Source organism: Dromiciops gliroides, chromosome 3 (genome assembly GCF_019393635.1).
Source record: "Dromiciops gliroides isolate mDroGli1 chromosome 3, mDroGli1.pri, whole genome shotgun sequence".
In the NCBI taxonomy this organism is placed as follows: domain Eukaryota; kingdom Metazoa; phylum Chordata; class Mammalia; order Microbiotheria; family Microbiotheriidae; genus Dromiciops; species Dromiciops gliroides.
In genome coordinates, this window is record NC_057863.1 from 584,382,796 (window position 1) to 584,401,620 (window position 18,825).

Sequence of the window (18,825 nt, forward strand, 5' to 3'; positions counted from 1 at the left end):
TCAAAGGGACCAATGTGAATAGGCAGAGAATTTACAAACTAACATTTTTTAAAAAAATAAAAGTATTTTGTTATTTCCCAGTTACATGTAAGGATAGTTTTTGACATTTGTTTTCATAGGATTTTTAGTTCTAAATTTTTCCTCACCCTCCCTTCCCTCCCCCCTCCCCAAGACAGAAAGCAATCTGATATAGGTTATATATGTACAATCACATTAAACATATTTCTACATCAGTCATGTTGTGAAAGAAGAATCAGAACACAAGGAAGGGAAAAACCTCAAAAAAGAAAGAAAAAACAACCAGAAAGTAGAAACAGTATGGTTCAATCTGCATTCAGAATCCACAGTTCTTTTTTTGGATGTGGATAACATTTTCTATCATGAGTTGAAACTTTTTTCGATCATTGCATTGCTGTAAAGAGCCAAGTCTATCACAGTTGATTATCAAACAATGTTGCTGTTACTGTGTACAATGTTTTCCTGGTTCTGCCTCTCTCACTCAGCATCACTTTATATAAGTCCTTCCATGTTTCTCTGAAATCTTCCTGCTCATCACTTCCTACAGCACAACAGTATTCCATTACATTCATATACCACAACTTGTTTAGCCATTAATGCCCCAATTAATGGGCATTCCCTTGATTTCCAATTCTTTGTTTGCCACCACAAAGAGAGCTGCTATAAATATTTTTGTACATGTGGTTCCTTTTCCCTCTTCTATGATCTCTTTGGGATATAGATCTAGTAGTGGTATTACTGGGTCAAAGAGTATGCACAGTCCCATAGCCCTTTAGACATAGTTCCAAACTGCTCTCTAGAATGATTGGATCAGTTCATAGCTCCACCAACAATGATTAGTGTTCAAATTTTTCCAAAGCTTTTCCAATATTTATTATTTTCCTTTTTTGTCATATTAGCCAATCTGATAGGTGTGAGATGGTACATTAGAGTTGTTTTAATTTTCATTTTTCTAATTAATAGTGATTTAGAGCATTTTTTCACGTGGCAATAGATAGCTTTGATTTCTTCATCAGAAAACTTCCTGTTCATATCCTTTGACCATTTCTCATTTGGGGAATGACTTGCATTCTTATAAATTTGATTTAGTTCCCAATATATTTTAGAAATGAGGCCTTTATCAGAAATACTAATTGTAAAACTTGTTTCCCAGATTTCTGCCTCCCTTCTAATTTGGGGGGCATTGCTTCTGTTTGTACAAAAACTTTTTAATTTAAGACAAACTAACATTTTTAAAGATAGGTACAGAAATGATTAAATATGAAAGAGGATGGATAATGTGGCCTATGAATATAAATGTCATCATTTCTCAGGATGAAGAAAGCCATTCCTTCCAGAATGTCCACTTCCCACTTTCATGGGAAAAAAGACAAAAAAAAACCCTTAATTCAACTTTGATTTTTATGGTCTTTTCCCTTTCCTCCTCTGAGAGACATTATTCAACCTTTTAGTTTTGACAGATATTTTGTATTTGTTTTATTTTTTTAACTGAAGGGTCTTCCATTTTTAAAAGAATACTTCATTTTTGTGCCATCTGGAAATGAGAGATGTTTCTTGAGCTCCTTAATTTCTCTTCTTGGTGGGGAAGTATAGAAGGAAAAGCCTATACTTTGAGAGCAAGTACCAGTTATTTTGCCATGACAGATAAAACATGCACTCAAAGAATCACAGCATCTGAGTGGGAAAGGACTTCAGAAATAATCTATTCCAAACCCCAAATAAGAATCAAACCATATACAAGAATCAACTCTAAAATATATTTGACAAGTCATCATCGACTCTATGCTTGGAGGTTCAAGTGAAGGGTAACTAATTATATCTGAAGCAGTCTATTCACTTTTGAGATAGCTTTAATTTTTTAATTTAATATTTAAGCAAGAAACTTATTTTCCTTACATATAACCTAGGTGTTCTCTACAGTTTTTATTGACCCTATTTCTTTAAATCAGAAGGTTCCAAAAGTATAGTCCTTGATGAGGCCAGAATATTAAGTCTAATCCCTCTTCAAGATGACAGTCCTTCAGATCCATGAAGACAGCTATCATTCTCCTTGTGAATCCTCTCTTATGATCCTTTTCACTATCCTCTGAATATTACAGAGATTATTCACATTAACCTCTTAAAATATGGTACTCACAATTGAACAAAGTATTCCAAATATGTACTGGCCAGGGAAGGACTCAGCTACACCATCAATGTTTTCATTTTGGATACTTTGCCTCTATTAATTCAACCTATGATTATATTGGCTTTATTGGTTTCTGTGACACTGTTGCCTCATGTTGAGCTTGGAGTCCATTATATCTAGCCTTAGAGTGAAAAGGGTCCAACTCTCCCCTCATTGTCAAAGACATTGAGAAATATTCAAATAGTAGCAAGAGACTATCAAGAGACTATCAAGAGACTATTTTTAGGAACATCATAAATATAGGTGAACTTTGTGAGTACTATCACCTCTAGAACTTTATAATTCTCAAAATGTCCCCAAAGCATTGGATTGGCATAGAATTAAGCATTAACTAGAAAGGAAAGTGAATACAATATATAGAATGGAATACAAGCGACTCCTTCCAAGTCACATGGCAAAGTATTAGAAACTCATAAGCAATCAATCTGAGGTCCAGATGATCACTTGGGGTTTAACATTTTAACATCAAGTGCTATTAGGAAAACAACAACAAGAAGTGTGTGATATGGTAGCTAATAATGATAATGTTGACTTAAGCAGCATTAAGTGGGATATAATGTTCTGAACCAGTTAAGTAATTGTCCCAATACAATGCCCTGGCCAGCCTGTATCTGGACTTTTGGAAACCACATTTGAGGAATGATGTTAATAAGGTGTTGGAAACCTAGAAGTGGGCAACCAGAAAGTTGAAGGGCCTTGTTTTGTACCATATTAGGATGAACTTAAGGAATCAAGAGGAAGCAAAGATTTTAGTTTTTTTAAGGACAATAGATTTTATTTGTTAATGTGCCATGTACTACACTAATCACTGGGGATATGAATATAAGAAAACAAGATGATCACTATGCTCAAGGAGCTTACATTTTAATAGGGGAAGACAAACTATCAAGGACACTTCAAAAGAGAATAAGGGTAAGGCAGCTGGTGGGGAGGGAGAGCTGAGAATGAGTTGAGATGGAAAGGAAGTCAGTCATCATGTGGAAGAGGGACTGCATCTGCTCTTCTTGGCTCCAAAGGGAAGAATTAAAAGCAATGGGTACAAAGTAAAAAGAGACAAATTAGAGCCATCCCAAACTTGAACAGACTATCTCATGTGGTAATATGTTTCTCCTCACTTGACATCTTCAAGCAAAGACAACTACTTGCCCAGGATTTTATAGTACAGATCCCTTTTTTTTCCCAGAATTTGGTTGGATTTCACCAGATGATGTCTTTCTTTCCAACTCTGAAATTCTGTTTTTATGATTCTTTACTTACCTTAATATTTATTTCCCCTGCCAGGTTGTTCCTAAGAAATTAGCTCATCCTTGACCTCTTTTTAGAAGGAATGTCTCCTATTTTTCCCATAATACAACACCCCCCACATTTTTCCATTTTCACACATGAAGCCCCTGGCATGTAACAATTCTATCAGACTGTTGCCTGCATCTAAGATGTAGGTCATTTGAAATGAGTGACTTATGTCTTATCAGTAGTCTCCTTACAACCAGTAGAGCCCAATATCCTCCGAAGAGTAAGAAGGACTACTTACTAGGACAGTCATCACCCACAATAAATTTGAGGGATCCGCTGTGTCATTTCAACAGGACTTTAGAACTAGCAATAAGAGTTTCAAAGATTACTAAAAAAAAGAGTAAAAGACCTATTTGTACAAAAATATTTATAGCAGTTCTTTATGTGGTAGCTAAGAATTAGAAATCAAAGGAATGCCCATCAATTGGGGAATGACTAAACAAGCTATGGTGTATGATGGTGATGGAATATTATTGTGCTATAAGAAATGACAAACAGGATGATTTCAGAAAAGACTGGAAAGACTTGTATGAACTGATATGTAATGAAGTAAGTAGAACCAGGAGAACACTGTGCACAGTGACAATAATATTGTTCAATGAACAACTGTGAATGACAACTATTCTCAGCAATATGATTATCCAAGACAATCTCAAAGTACTAATGATGAGGCAGAGTATCCACCTCCAAAGAAAGAACTGATATTAATTGAACACAGACTGAAGCATGCTATTTTTCACTTTCTTTCATTTTTCTTTTATTCTAGTTTTCTTGTACAAAGTGACTAATATGGCAATGTTTTACATAATTGCACATGTATAACCTATAACTGTTTGCTGCCTCAAGGAGGGAAAGGGGAGGAATGGAAAGAGTAATAAAATTTGCAACTCAAAACTTTAAATAAAGGAGTATTTACTGAGGAAAAAATAAGTGGATATATCTTCATAGTATTTCTAGGTCATAGCAATTTACACAAAATATCTTAAGCTACCCAATTAACCCTGAGACTTCCAGCTAAGCTCCTAGGCCCAGTTGGGAGAACCTGTGTATGATATGATCCCGTATTTGTTTAGTCCTGACACCATATATAATGGGGTTCAGTGTAGGGGGTACCACAAAGTAGAGACTAGTTAGCAGGACCCCATAGAACATGTGGTTGATCAGAACTGTCAAGTAAGCTGGTAGGTAAAACATGAGGATGACACATACATGTGAACTGCAGGTGCCCAGAGCCTTGAGCTGGGCATCACGGGATGGAAGTTGAAAGACAGCTCGGAGAATGAAAGTGTAGGAGATAGAAATGAGGATAACATCCAAACCTGTAGACAAGAAAGACAACACTAGAGTATAAATGTTATTGGCTGTTATATCTGCACAGGCCAGCCTGGAAATCTTAGTCTGCACACAATAAGTATCACCAATAATGTTGTTTCCACAGAATGGCAGCCGCTCAACTAGGAAGATAAAAGGGGAAGTGATAAGAAGGCCTCTGGCCACAGAAAATCCCATAATTTTCTTGATCACAGAAGGAGTCAGGATCATGGTATATCTCAGCGGAAAGCAAATGGCCACATAGCGGTCAAATGCCATTGCCAGAAGTACTGTTGATTCCATGACAAAGATAGCAATGACAGAGAACATCTGGGTCATGCAGGCCTGGAAAGAAATGACTCTATCCTGGAACCAAAAAATTGCCAGCATCTTAGGCATGATGGTACTGGACAGCAAAAGGTCTGACAGGGCCAACATGGCCAGAAAGAGATACATGGGCTCGTGTAGACTGTGCTCCATCCAGATGACTATGATCAACAGAGAGTTACCTCCAAGGGCCACTACATACATGGTGCAGAAGGGGATGGAGATCCAGATGTGCAGTTCCTCTAGACCTGGGATGCCCCAAAGGATGAAGACAGCTGGGTGGAAAGTATGATTGGTGGCAGCCATAACATCAGACTGGGAACTGAGGATGTGGTTTTCTCTTTCCCTCCTTAGTTTGATCACCTGCAGAAATAGAGGGAGGAGGGGCAGCTAGGTGGCACAGTGGATAAGGCACCGGCCCTGGATTCAGGAGGACCTGAGTTCAAATATGGTCTCAGACACTTGACACTCACTAGCTGTGTGACCCTGGGCAAGTCACTTAACCCTCATTGCCCCCCCCCAAAAAAAAAACAGAAAAAGAAAGAAAGAGAGGGAGGAGAAGAATATCGCCCAAGGAAATTTCCATGTTCCTTTGAACAAATATTGTTCCTGGGAACATATTTTAGGGAAGAAACTTCTCTTACTACTAGGAGACTGCCTTTTATATATATTTTGTGGTCAATCAGTAAGTCAATTAGCATTTATTTTGCACCCACTACATGCTAGGAACTATGCTGAGCTCTTGTGATACAGAATGAGGCAAAAACATTCCCAACCCTCAAAGAGATCATAGTATAACAAGCAGATAAATATGTATAAACAAGCTATATAAAAGATAAATAGGAAATGATTCAAAGAAGGAAGACACTAGAATTGAGGTGTTCAGAAAAGCACAATACTTGGCACACTGTAAGCACTTAATAAGTACTTTTTATGATTATTTTTTGTATAAAGTATTAGTGATGTTAATCCCTAGATAATTTTCTGTAAAACCTTCTCCTGGATCTGGATATGAGGGAAGAAAATATTACAGAATCTCACAATTTGAAGGGACCTCAAAAGACATTTGGTACAGTATTTATCTATAAAGACATCCCCTTTGCAAAATTCCCAGGAAGTGATAATTCAGTGTTCATATAAACAGCCCCAAGTTTCTTCCCTCTCAGTCCTAGATGCATTTGATTTTTAATGAACCCAAATATACTGATTTATTTTTTCCTACTTTCCCAACCTACCTTTCCAGCCTTATTAAATATTGACATGTACTAGCTGTGTGACCCTGGGCAAGTCATTTGACCCTCATTGCCCCGCAAAAAAAAAGTAAATGTCAAGTGTCTCAGGCCGGATTTGAACTCAGGTCCTCCTGACTCCAGGGCCAGTGCTCTATCCGCTGCACCACCTAACTGCCCCCTCCCTAGTATCTTTAAATTGACATGACTGCCCTTTAGGCCTGGTCATTTAACCACTTCTTAATCCATCTAACTTTACTATAATCCATTCTCTCTTTCTCTCTCTCTCTCTCTTTCTCTCTCATTCCTTTTCCTGGTCAAAGGTAAGAGGCTCCCAGAATGGGTTCTGAACTTTAAAAAATTTTTCTATCACTTACCTGCATCCAGAAAAGTGAAGAGTTATGCCTCTGCTTTATTACTCAGACCTAGGAGACAAGGGAAGGAGGCAGAGGAGAGAAATACAATAATTGTAAACAAATATTTGAATGTCTTTCAGGTTGAGAGTAATTATGTTTATTAGATATGACCACCAGAGTACAGATCTATGAGAAATGGGTAAAAGTTACTAATTAAGTTTCACGTAAAGTACATATTTCCAACAATTAGAACTGTCCAAAAGTTGAATGGGCTGATTTAAGGTGTAAGATCAGAGGAGCATAGTTTCCCCTTTCATACATGGAGGTTCCTTCTGAAAACGTAGATGACCACTTGTCAGATATCAATCAGGGGATATATTACCTCATTCAATCCTCACAACAACCCTCTGAGGTAGGTGCTGTTATGATCCCCATTTTGTAATTGAGGAAACTGAGTCAAACAGAGGGTAGCGACTTGCCCAGGGTGACAAAGCTAGTAAGTGTCTGAGACTGAATCTAAATTCAGGTCTTCCTGACTACATGGCTAGTGTTCTGTCTTGCTATCCTTTCTTGTGCAGTTATAAATTAAATTGTTTGATCTCTGGTGTCCCTTCCAGTTCAGAACTTCTATATTTACGTTTCCTCTCTCTAAGGTATGACCAAATAACCCAACCAGGCTCTTGGCAACTCAAATGCTTTTCCATTGCATGTTAAATTGTTTAACAAAAACTATCCCCCAAAATTCATGATTTGGACAAAATAAACACTTGGTTTACTCAATTCCATTTTGACAAATATACTCAGCAAATACAAAGGACTGTTAACTTGTCCTATGACAAAAAGTATTACTGTCAGAGATATTAAGATTGAGCCAACAACCTGTCAGTGAACATTGCAGTACCTTATATCCACCATTTTTCTTCGGATACATATTGATATCCTCAAATAAATCTAGGTAATTTACCGGGAATTTTTTCTCATTGAAGAAATAAATCCTGGTCCTTTATGGCATGATTATTAGAGAGGAGAACACAGCTTGCTAAATAGATGGCTGTCACACAGAGAACTATGGAAGGAGGTTAGATTTCCCAAATTGAAGCCAGAGATCAAGCTCCAAGCTGGTAAATGTTAGCTATGTGCTAAGGTAAGGAGCCCAGTAGCAACTGTCTGTGTGGTCACAAGCTTCAGGTTCAGCTTATACAGAGGAAACTTGATGTATTGGGGGGAAAAGTGGACATAGATAAGAAGATTTATATGTAAAAAGCTTGCTAGCTACTAGGGAAGCTATGTGGCACAAAGAATGGAGTGTTATGCCTGGGATTAGGAAAAAAACTGATTTTTATTCCTGCATTGGATTCTAGCTAAGCAAATCACTTAACCTCTCTGTGCCTCAGTTTCCCCATATGCAAAATAGGGATAATAAGAACACATCACAGAATTGTCATAAGGGTCAAATGAAGGAATATATGCAAAACATTTTGCAAACTTTCAAAAGCTATGATCATTCTATTATTAGTATTTTTCAGTTCTGTGACTTGGGCTGGTCACTTCACAAGTAAAAGCCTCATTTTTTTCTCACCTACAAAATGTAGATTATGAAACTAGAATTCCCTACATACTAACTCACTATTTCACTGTGATGATAATTTGAAAAATGTAAAGTTCTATAGAAATCAGAGTTTAATAAAGGGAGATCCCAGGTCCATCCAGTTCTGAGTTTCTACATGGTCCTTCTTTTCAGTCCTTCTTCAGTCTTTCAGTCTTTCTTTTTACAGAATTCCATTCCCTGGATTTTTATGTTTCTTTATGTTCTAACTGTCTCTACATGCCTGACTAATAGCTTTGCTCACCTACTGGATGGACACATAGTTATGGCTACCACCTCCTAACACAAGCCACACCTGTGAGGCCCACTCCATTTTCTTTCCCATCAGCCTGTTCAGATGGGAACATAGAGGCTCAAGCACAAGTATAGACCAAAGTTGGACACTGGGGCTTGCATAAGCTACTAATATTTTTTCATGTATTTTTAATAGGCCTGCAACTTGTGTCACTGTCAACCCCACAGAGTGGCAAGGACCTAACCCCAGACACAATGACCTGCTCTTGATGTAACCATTCATATAATTTATCCTCCTTTTCCCCACTAACTGAGAATTTAGCTGTGCTCTATCTTAGAAAGCCATCGTTCTTTGCCTCTTATGTGGCATGTAGCTGGTACAATGAATGAAGCATAGGACTGGACTCAGAAGGACTTGAGTTCAAATCCAAATGCAGACACCATCATCATCAATATTATTATATGTTTCTTTGCCTCTTGTGTGAGACATATATATACACACATACATATATATATATATATATATATACACACATATACATTATTACTTAGGCACATATCGATAGATAGATAGATTATAGATAGATAAATAGATAGCAATAAATAGATAGATAGACATAGATAATGTGCTTAAGTAATAGTATTAAAACACAGGTCTGATAATATTTCTTTACTCAAAAGCCCTCTAAAATCAAATGCAAAATCTTCTGTTTAGCATTAAAAGCTCTCCACATCTTGATTCTAAACAACTTCTTGTTATACATGTTATACATTGTCCATGTACAATTTTAGTCCAATAAATTTGGCCTTCTTACTGTCTCATATACTATATCCCCAATGCCTGGAATTAACTTTATCCCACCTCTGCCTCTTAATATCTGTTTCATTTAAGGCTCAGTTCAGATACTACCTACTATTTGAAGACATTTTTGTTCCCCCAGCTACTAGTGCCTCATTCTCAAATTACCTTGAATATATATTGTTTATATGATGCATATTCTTATATTTGTATATTTGTTATTTTCACAGAAAACATGTAAATTTCTTTGGGGCAAGGACTGTTTCATTTATTTTTTGGTATTACCATACTGGTGCATGGTAGGCACTTTTGAATATTAAATATAATTTAATCTGCCTGTCACCTACAAAACAGATCAGAGAAATTATAATATCTTATAATATCCTACAATTTGTTTCCATATCTGTCCTCCTACAAAAACACAGATCAGAGAATATAAATCTCCTACCAAAACCAGATCAGAGAACACGGCTAAAAACCAGATCAGAGACAGACAGAAAAAACATAATGCCAATTTAATTTGTCCCAAGAAGAAAGAACCATGATCATGTTGGAGACCCTACTCCTCTGAAGTGAGCTCGGGGACTCCTTCTTTCTGAGGATATATAAGGTTTTTTGTCCATGGGTTACAGGGCATTGTCAGTTACAGATCAACCCAAAAGCAAATACTATAACTAGAATGGATGTAACATAGGCATCATGATAAGATTACAGGATTCAAAAAAAGGGGTTGGAAAGGATGATACCAAGATTTTCCCATAAAATAGAGACTTGCTATCCTTAGGGAAAAAAAGTTACCGGGTAGGGACTTTTATCAGTTAGCTATCTGGGTTCAGTTTGGAGTTCAGTTGAAGGACATTTTTCTCCCATTAACCCAGGGTTTCATAAAAATACTTTTGGATAATAAGGTACCTCCATCAAATCCAGGTGACCATATGTTCATATTAACAGAACTTAATTTTTTATTTACTGACATGTTTGGAACAAGATATGGGTCAATCATTGAATGATACATGAAGGGAAAGTAGACAGCCAGTATTGTATTGTTATACATGGGAAATTAGAAGACCAAAAAGGACTTTCCCACTTGGGATAGTTTTTTCCCCCCCTCTGGAAAAATAAGAGGAAATGTGCATGCATTGTATAGGGCAAGTAGGCATGGATCAGCTGTGATCTGCCAGAGTGGAAGAAATTCCCACATGTGTGCAATCATGGATCTATCCGTGTCAAAACATTGCCTATTTTTCTGTTCACATGGTTACAAATTACTTCACTGGGTATACTGTAAGTTCCAGTCAAGGGAAAATATTTTTATATTGCTTTGTTTCTCCTCCTCCAACAACTAGAATAGGGCATAGCATTTAGCAGGTGCCAAGTTCCTAGTTGATAAATTGATTATTAATTGATTAGCCATTGCATTTCCTTGGTCTCTTTCCAGTTCAATCACTGTCTGCTTATCCTTTCTATCTTATCCCATTCCTCTCTTCCTATACTTCTTTCTCTAAACTCATTCCTACCTCTGTTTTGGCATCCCTATAACTGTCTCACCACATCCATTTGTTGTCACCAGAATCTGATCAACATCTCCACCTTTCAGTCATTCCCTTCCAATCCGTCAACTATTGCCAAACTGTGGGAAAAAAATCCCTATATCCAATTCCCTTTTTTTATTATCTTTTATGTCCATCACTGCCGCCCAAATGATTTCCTTTTCTTCCTTTTCTTTGTTTCTCTGTTCCCAGCACTGATTTCCATACTAATCATTTTCCCTCCTTCACTGATTATCCTTTCAGTATTATTCTCACATTTTCTTTATATTTGTCTATGAATCATTCATCCCCATTAGAAGTTATTCTCTTTACTCTTCAGAAAGATGTATCACTCACCTCACTGGTTTGGTGTGGTGATTTTATTTTGGTTATGGCAACAGCATCTCTGATATAAAGGACAATGAGGCTTTGTGCCACTTATATTAATGTCTCATGCTTAACATTTCTCATGGGGATGGAGTTTCAATAGCCACCTCCCACCTCTGATTCAAAAGTGAAATAAAAACAATTAAAATTTTCCTCTCATTGTGGAGGAGGGGGTAGGGAGAGGTTATTTTTTCAGAATCTCCCCTCCGTTGGATGGAGATTTTGTAAATAGTAGGACAAGGTAAAATTGCCATTTGTTATGACATGGTTTGACTGTTTCTATCACATTAAAAAATAGAGTAAACAATTCATTGTTCATTTTACCGGCTTGATGGAATATAAGAAGAATCGTTTTTTGGGGGGGGCGATGGGGGTTAAGTGACTTGCCCAGGGTCACACAGCCAGTAAGTGTCAAGTGTCTGAATCTGGATTTGAACTCAGGTCCTCCTGAATCCGGGGCCAATGCTTTATGCATTGTGCCACCTAGCTGCCCCAAGAAGACATCAACTTTAATACCTACAGGGATCAAGAATTCTCTCTACAACAAACCCAACAAGAATTTATTTGGCTACAGATTTAAGATCTCCATGTGTGAACAATTCACAAGTTATCCCATAGTTGGACACATTTTTATATTCTTTCATTCATTTCCTCTTTTAGGTGGAATAAGCTGGTTTATGTGACAAAATCAAGATTCCCATACCCATATTAACAGGCTAGAATGATGGACATAATTTAATAAGATGCCAAGTAACAAAGATAAATGTAGAGTACTACACTTATGTTGAAAAGTTCACCTATGCAATTATAGTATGGGGAAGATGTGACTATAAACTATTTATGTAAAAAAGTATCTGTGTTTTTTGTGAAATGTATGTTCAATGTAAATCAATAATGTGATATAGAACTAAAAAAGCTAATGAAAGTTTAGGATACATTAATAGAAGCATCATATTGAAAGGAAAGAGATAATTACCTTCTGCCCTAGTCAGACCACTTTGTTTGGTTCTAGATGACAACTTTTAAAAACAGTGATAAGCTAGATGTTCTTGAAAGGAATAGGATGAAGAGACTAAGTAGATTATGAGCATTTGCTGAAGACATTGGGCAGAAAAGATGACCAGCAGGGATGGGGAGAAGGGAAGATTGTTATCCTTAAGTATTCAAAGGGGACTTGATTTGACTCTCTGCTTCTAATATATTTTCTTCCTTGATTTATTCTCTATGTAGGTACAACACATAGGTTTCACCACATCATTCTGCCATTCAATAAGCTTCAATGGCTCCTATTACCTCTGGGATAAAATATGAACTACTCAATTTGGCATTTGAAACCTTTCACTGTATGGTTCCAGTATATCTTTCCAGATTAATTTCTAATTATTTGTCCACATGTACTCTGTATTCATGCCAAACAGGCCCTATTCTTTTCCTTGAACTTGGTTTTCCACTTTCTATATTCATACCTTCACATAAGCTATTAACAGGAACAAGAATACATTTCGTCTTCAGCTCTGTCTTTAAGAATTCTTGCTTCTTTCAAAACTAAACTCATATACCACCAACTAAGAGAAAACTTTTTTGCTCTTACTAAGTGCTCTCTTACTCTTCAAATTATGTTGAATTTACTTATCTGTATAAATATTTTATCTCCTCCATCCCTACCAGTAGAATATAAGCTGCTTGATATCAGAAACTATTTTTATTTTGTTTTAGCATGTAGCAAGTGCTTCATAAATGCTCATTGAATATAACTGAAATAATAAATGTTTATGCAATAGAAATATTCTATGTTTTCTCCCTATTCATTGATAAAACAGTGAAGGACAATATATTTCACATGGAGAATGAGGGTTACTAATGCAGCCCTCTTTTCCAGTTTATGGCTATGTGTTAGATAGTTATTCAGTTGAAGCATTTATTCAACAAATCTCTAAACTCAGCTAAACTATATATGTATGTGTGAATATTCTTGAGATAAAAGGCTATTTTAAATTTTGTTTTGGCATATAAAAGGTGATTAATAAATGCTCATAGAATATAATTGAACTAATAAATGTTTATACAATGGAAATATGATGATACTTTCTCATCCAATTCCATGGTCAAACACTTAAGCAGAAAAGATCTCACATTGGAGAACTGGGATTATCAATGGAGTCCTCCTTTCAAGTTTATAGCTATGCATCAATAAGCTCTCTAAATCTCTGTCCTCTGTTTCTGTCTCTATCTCTCTCTGTCTCTCTGTGTCTTTTCCTGTCTTTGTCTCTGTATGTCTTTCACTGAGTCTCTGTCATCCTCTCTTCTTCACTTTCTGTCTCTCACTGATTCTCTATCACCATCTCACTCTGTGTCTCTCTCTGCCTCTGAGTCAGCTTATGTCTCTCTCTGTCTCTGCCCCTCTTTCTCCCTCCCTTTTTTTCCTCTTTCTCACTCTCCTTTCTAAATTCAGTTCAAGTGCTACCTCCCTTTTTTGATTCTCCCAGATGTTATTGCCTACCCTCTTTGAATTGACTTTATTTACTTTTTATATGTTTTATATATTTATATATGCATGTTATTTCTCTAAATAAAATATAAGCTCTTAATCACAAGATCCATTTTGTTTTTGAACTTTTATCTTCAGTACCTGGTATAGTGCCTGGCACATAGTAGGCACTTTGTAAATTTCTGTTGTTTGAGTATTGATAAGGATTGAGCTGCTAAAGGGCTGAAGTGTTTGAAGTCATCATATTGGGGGAATTAATGCCTACCCTCAGAATAAATTCAGGGAGGTCATAAATGTCAAGAAGCCAGTGAGGCTTCTGTGTATGCTCAGTTTGCTGTGAGCTGGTATAGCTCAAGTTTTGAGGTCCACTTGATGGTTTATCAAGATAAAGCACCTAATAGCAGCTTCTTCAAGCAACATCTCACTGGAGAAATGTTGTGGGTAATGGTCCATGGTAGTCAACTGCATACAAAAATTTCAAATAAATACTAAACAGAAGAGTGTCAAAGATAGGAGTCTATGATCACCAATGGCAGCCTCCTTTCTTCCAGTACTATAGCTGTACATCAATCAAAACTCAATTAGATGATTCCTTCAGCCTCTCTGATTCCATCTACAAGTCTCCTTACCAGACTCCCAGGATCACCAGACAATGGAGATACTGGGAACTCTTAGGAAAGGAGCATCAAAGCATGATCTCAACTATCTTGTGTGAAACAAATTGTTGATAAAATATGCTGCCAGAGTTTCCTCTAAAATATAAGTGCACACACACACACGTTTGTGTATGTGTGTGTGTTTTAAGTCTTTGTGTCTCTGTTGCCTTATCATTGGCAACATTAGTATTTATGGTTTCATTTGTTTCACCTATGATATTCCAGAAACTCATAAGTATTAGGCCCCCAAAATAAATGAGCTTGATGGATGGATAAAGGACATTCTCAGAAGAACCAAGAGAAGAGTCATTGAAGGGATCTAATATCTTAGCTGTATGACTCTGAGCAAGTCATTTAATTACTATATGCCTCAGTTTCCTCATCTGTAAAATGAGGACAATAATAGCACCTACCTCACAAGGTTGTGAGGATCAAATGTTAGAATATTTGTAAAGTACTTTACCAGTCTTAAAGTGTGGTATGAATTTTGTTATATTATGATTAAATAGTTTTACCCAATTATAATTCAATAAATACCAAGGAAAGTCATTTTTATAGGATTTTTAAATTGTCAAATATTTTCTATTATTTTCTGTGAGGTGTCATAGGCTCATAGCTCTAGAGCTGGAAGGGACATCATTGGCCATCTGGTTCAACATCCTTACTTTATAGATGAGGAAACTGAGGCTCATGGAGATTAAATGACTCATTTAAGGTCATACAGGTAGCAAGGATCAGAGAAAAGGTTTGAACCCAGATCCTTGATCCCAGAGCCAGTACTCTTTCCACTGTACCAGGGGTGAAAAGTGGTTAGTTCTTCACCTCCTTAACTTCCTCCTCTTTCTGTCCTTGAGTCACTTCTCCTTCCCTAATTCCTCATTTTATTTGGCTGCTTCTGGACAGAAACTGGCTAAACCAAAGTTCTGATCTCAGATATCTTAACTAAACAGAAGGTAATCAATTTCTCTTGTCCTTGGTTTAATCAAGAGAAGGTTGGTGATTAAATAAACAATTTAGGGAAAAGTAAACAAGTTATTAAGACCTAGAAGTACATACACCTAGAAGACAGATTTCTTCTCCTAAATTATATGAATTCTAGTGATGGTGGAAAAGGAGTGACATCTCTTCGGTGCCTTTACCCAGTTTTGGCTTGATGGGAAATTGATCCATTTATTGTCCAGCATTAGGTACATCCCCACAAAATAGGTGAGATTTCTAGTCTTAATATTCTGATTATCCATGTATCCATTTATTAAATATCTTTCAGGTACCAATCTGGGCAAAGTAGAGAATGCAAAGAAAACTGAGACATGGCTCTGGCCTCAGGGAGTTCATCCACCATCTGGGTGCTGATATAAGACATATACAAAAACAAATTCAAGTGGGTTGTATAGGTGCACGAGAGATATACAAAGAGTTTTGGTAGTTTTGTGAAGGGAAAGATGACTGTGAAGTAAAAAGAACATGGAAAGCATCATGGAGGAGGTGACATTTGATCTGGGCTTTGAAGGGTGGGTGGAACCGCATAGTTTGGAAAAGAAGAAAGGACATTCTAAAAAAAGAGAAAAATGTAAACAAACAATAAAAAAAAAGATCATGTTTTCGATCATGGAAAAACAAGTGAATGAGTCTTTTCACCATATTCGTGCACATTACAAGAGGAAGACTATGATGCCAGATTAAAGAGGAATTTGAGATCCAAATATCAGAAGACCTTGAATGCCACTGACTTTGTTAGGCAAAGGGAAGCTATCAGAGGTTTCTGAGTCAGGCATTCAGTGCGACTCTCATCTTTATCTACAGTTCCTTCTTTTATAACAAAACATCTCTCCTTATAGTGAAGAGAACTGATTATGTCCAGCTATAGTCTAGAAGACCTATACATATAAAAGGAATAGCCTTTGATGCTGCAATTATTACAAAATTTGGAGGTGACTTTTTAGCATCTATAGCCCAGAGCAACATCCTGAATATTTTAATTTGTCTAATCTTCCTGAACTCCTCCCCTGCCACACCACGGGCCCAACTGGGAGAGCTTTGATGTGACAAAACTTCGGATCTGCTTGGTCCTGACACCATATATGATGGGGTTCAATGCAGGAGGCACAACTACATAAAGATTAGCCAGTAGAACCCCACAATCAAGATTGCCAACTAGCACTGTAAGGTAGGCTGGTAGGTAGAACATGAGGATGACACACACATGTGAACTGCAAGTACCCAGAGCCTTTAACTGGGCATCACGGGATGGAATTCGGAAGACTGCACGAAGAATAAACACATAAGAGATAGAAATGAGAAAGACATCTAAGCCTGTAGATAAGAATGACATCACCAGAGTATAAATGTTATTGGCAGTTATATCTGCACAGGCCAGCCTGGAAATCTTCGTTAGTTCACAATAAGTATCAGTAATGATGTTGTTTCCACAGAATGGCAGTCGCTCAACGAGGAAGACAAAAGGGGAAGTGATGACCAAGCCCCTGGCCACAGAAAATCCTGCTATTTTTCTGATCACAGATGGGGTCAGAATCATGGTATATCTCAGTGGGAAGCAGATAGCTACATAACGGTCAAATGCCATGGCCAGAAGAACTGTTGACTCCATCACAAAGATGAAAATGACAAAAAACATTTGGGTGATACAGGCCTGGAAAAGAATGGACTCAGCTTGGAACCAGAAGAGAGCCAACATCTTGGGCATGATGGTGTTGGAGAGCAAGAAATCTGTTATAGCCAACATGGCCAGGAAAAGATACATGGGTTCGTGGAGACTGTGCTCCACCCAGATAAGTATGACCAACAAGGAGTTACCCCCAAGTGCCACTATGTACATGGTGCAGAAGGGGATGGACATCCAAAATTGTATGTTCTCCAGACCTGGGATGGCCTTCAAAATGATGACATCTGGGTGGAAGGTGTGGTTGGTGCTATGCATGACAGTGGACAGGTAACAGATGTGTTTTGCTTATCTTCCTCACTCCTGGGATTTGTCCCCTAAAAAAGATGAAAGACCGCACCCTTAGAAACATTGTTATAAAGCACTCATGAAAGCATGGTGTGAGGGAAAGAACAACTCTTACAGTGAATACTGCCTATTATTGTCCCCTTTTCTGTAAAGTAGTATGGATACTAGAAATCCATAGAAAAGAACATGGGAAAACTTTCTCCTGTGGCCCTGTGGCTAGATCTGTCTGAAATGTAGTTAGATGGGGAGGGAGAGTCTTTGAATGTTTCACCTGGGAGAAGTTTTCACAGTGAGTTGAGTTGGTTATTGGAGACTTAAGGAACTTGCATAATCCTTATGCTCTGCCATCTCTGCTCTGCATGACCAGAAACCTGGGGGGAGTTCCTAAGACAGGAAACTTGAGACCTAGGGTCAATCAAACTCAGGATATTTGCAGTGAAATGGGGAAATTCCCAATCCTCCTACTATGTGTTAGGCTGAGCAGATAAAAGAGGAGAATCTGATATTGAAAGATGATAGCCATCATAAAAGAACTGATGGCCTCTACTGGCTAAGGCAAAAATATGATCTTAGAAAAACAGAAAAAGAAACTGAACTTCAATAAAATGCAAAAGTGGACCAACAATTGACTGGCAAATATGTTTCCTGAAAATCAGTCACAAAACATAAGGACAAGTGATCTAATCCAATCCATGTTGGAACAGGAACCCCTTGCAAAATATTACCAACAAATGATTGTATGGTCTGTGCTTAGTTCCTGTGTCAGAATAAAAACCCCTTGTAAAATATTAGCAACAAATAATTGTCTAGTCTGTGCCTAGGGGGGATTTAATGACTAGTTTCCACATTCATCTAAAAGAGAAGATACAAAATGGAATTTATTATTTTTCCCACAAGCCTGCCCTTTCTTTCTTTTCTTTCTTTTTTTTTTTTTTTTTTTTTGGTGAGGCAACTGGGATTCAGTAACTTGCCCAGAGTCACACAGCTAGTAAGTGTTAAGTGTCTGAGGCCGGATTTGAACTCAGGTCCTCCTGAATCCAGGGCCGGTGCTCTATCCACTGCGCCACTTAGCTGCCCCCTGCCCTTTCTTTCTAACTTGCCTGTTCCCTACCAAGGCACAACCATCCTGGTAACACAGGTTTGCAACATCCTTGATTCTTTATTCTACCTTATTCTCCCCTCCTAATATCCAATAAATTGTCAAGTCTTATTGATTCTGCCCCCACAACATCCTTACCATCTGCCCTCTTCTGTCCACTCATATGACCACTATCTTTAAGTCTTCATCACCTTTCACCTGGACTACTATGATTGCCTCCTAATTTATCAACCTGCCTCAAGTCTCTCCCTTTTCTATTTCATCCTCAACACAATTTCTAAAGTGATTTTCCTAAAACACAGATCTCACTGTATTACTCCCTTGCTCAAAACACTCT

At 37.4% G+C, this 18,825-nt stretch overlaps 2 protein-coding genes across 2 annotated transcripts; both read right to left on the minus strand.

Annotated features, from left to right (window-relative positions):
• Positions 1 to 4,513: 4,513 nt before the first annotated feature.
• On the minus strand, positions 4,514 to 5,401 carry LOC122746201 (olfactory receptor 52Z1-like). The gene has a single exon (XM_043991670.1). The coding sequence runs from the start codon at positions 5,339 to 5,341 to the stop codon at positions 4,514 to 4,516; it is 828 nt and encodes a 275-aa protein (XP_043847605.1). The 5' UTR covers positions 5,342 to 5,401.
• Positions 5,402 to 16,405: 11,004 nt separating this feature from the next.
• LOC122746202 (olfactory receptor 52B2-like) lies at positions 16,406 to 17,359 on the minus strand. The gene has a single exon (XM_043991671.1). The coding sequence runs from the start codon at positions 17,357 to 17,359 to the stop codon at positions 16,406 to 16,408; it is 954 nt and encodes a 317-aa protein (XP_043847606.1).
• Positions 17,360 to 18,825: the final 1,466 nt, after the last annotated feature.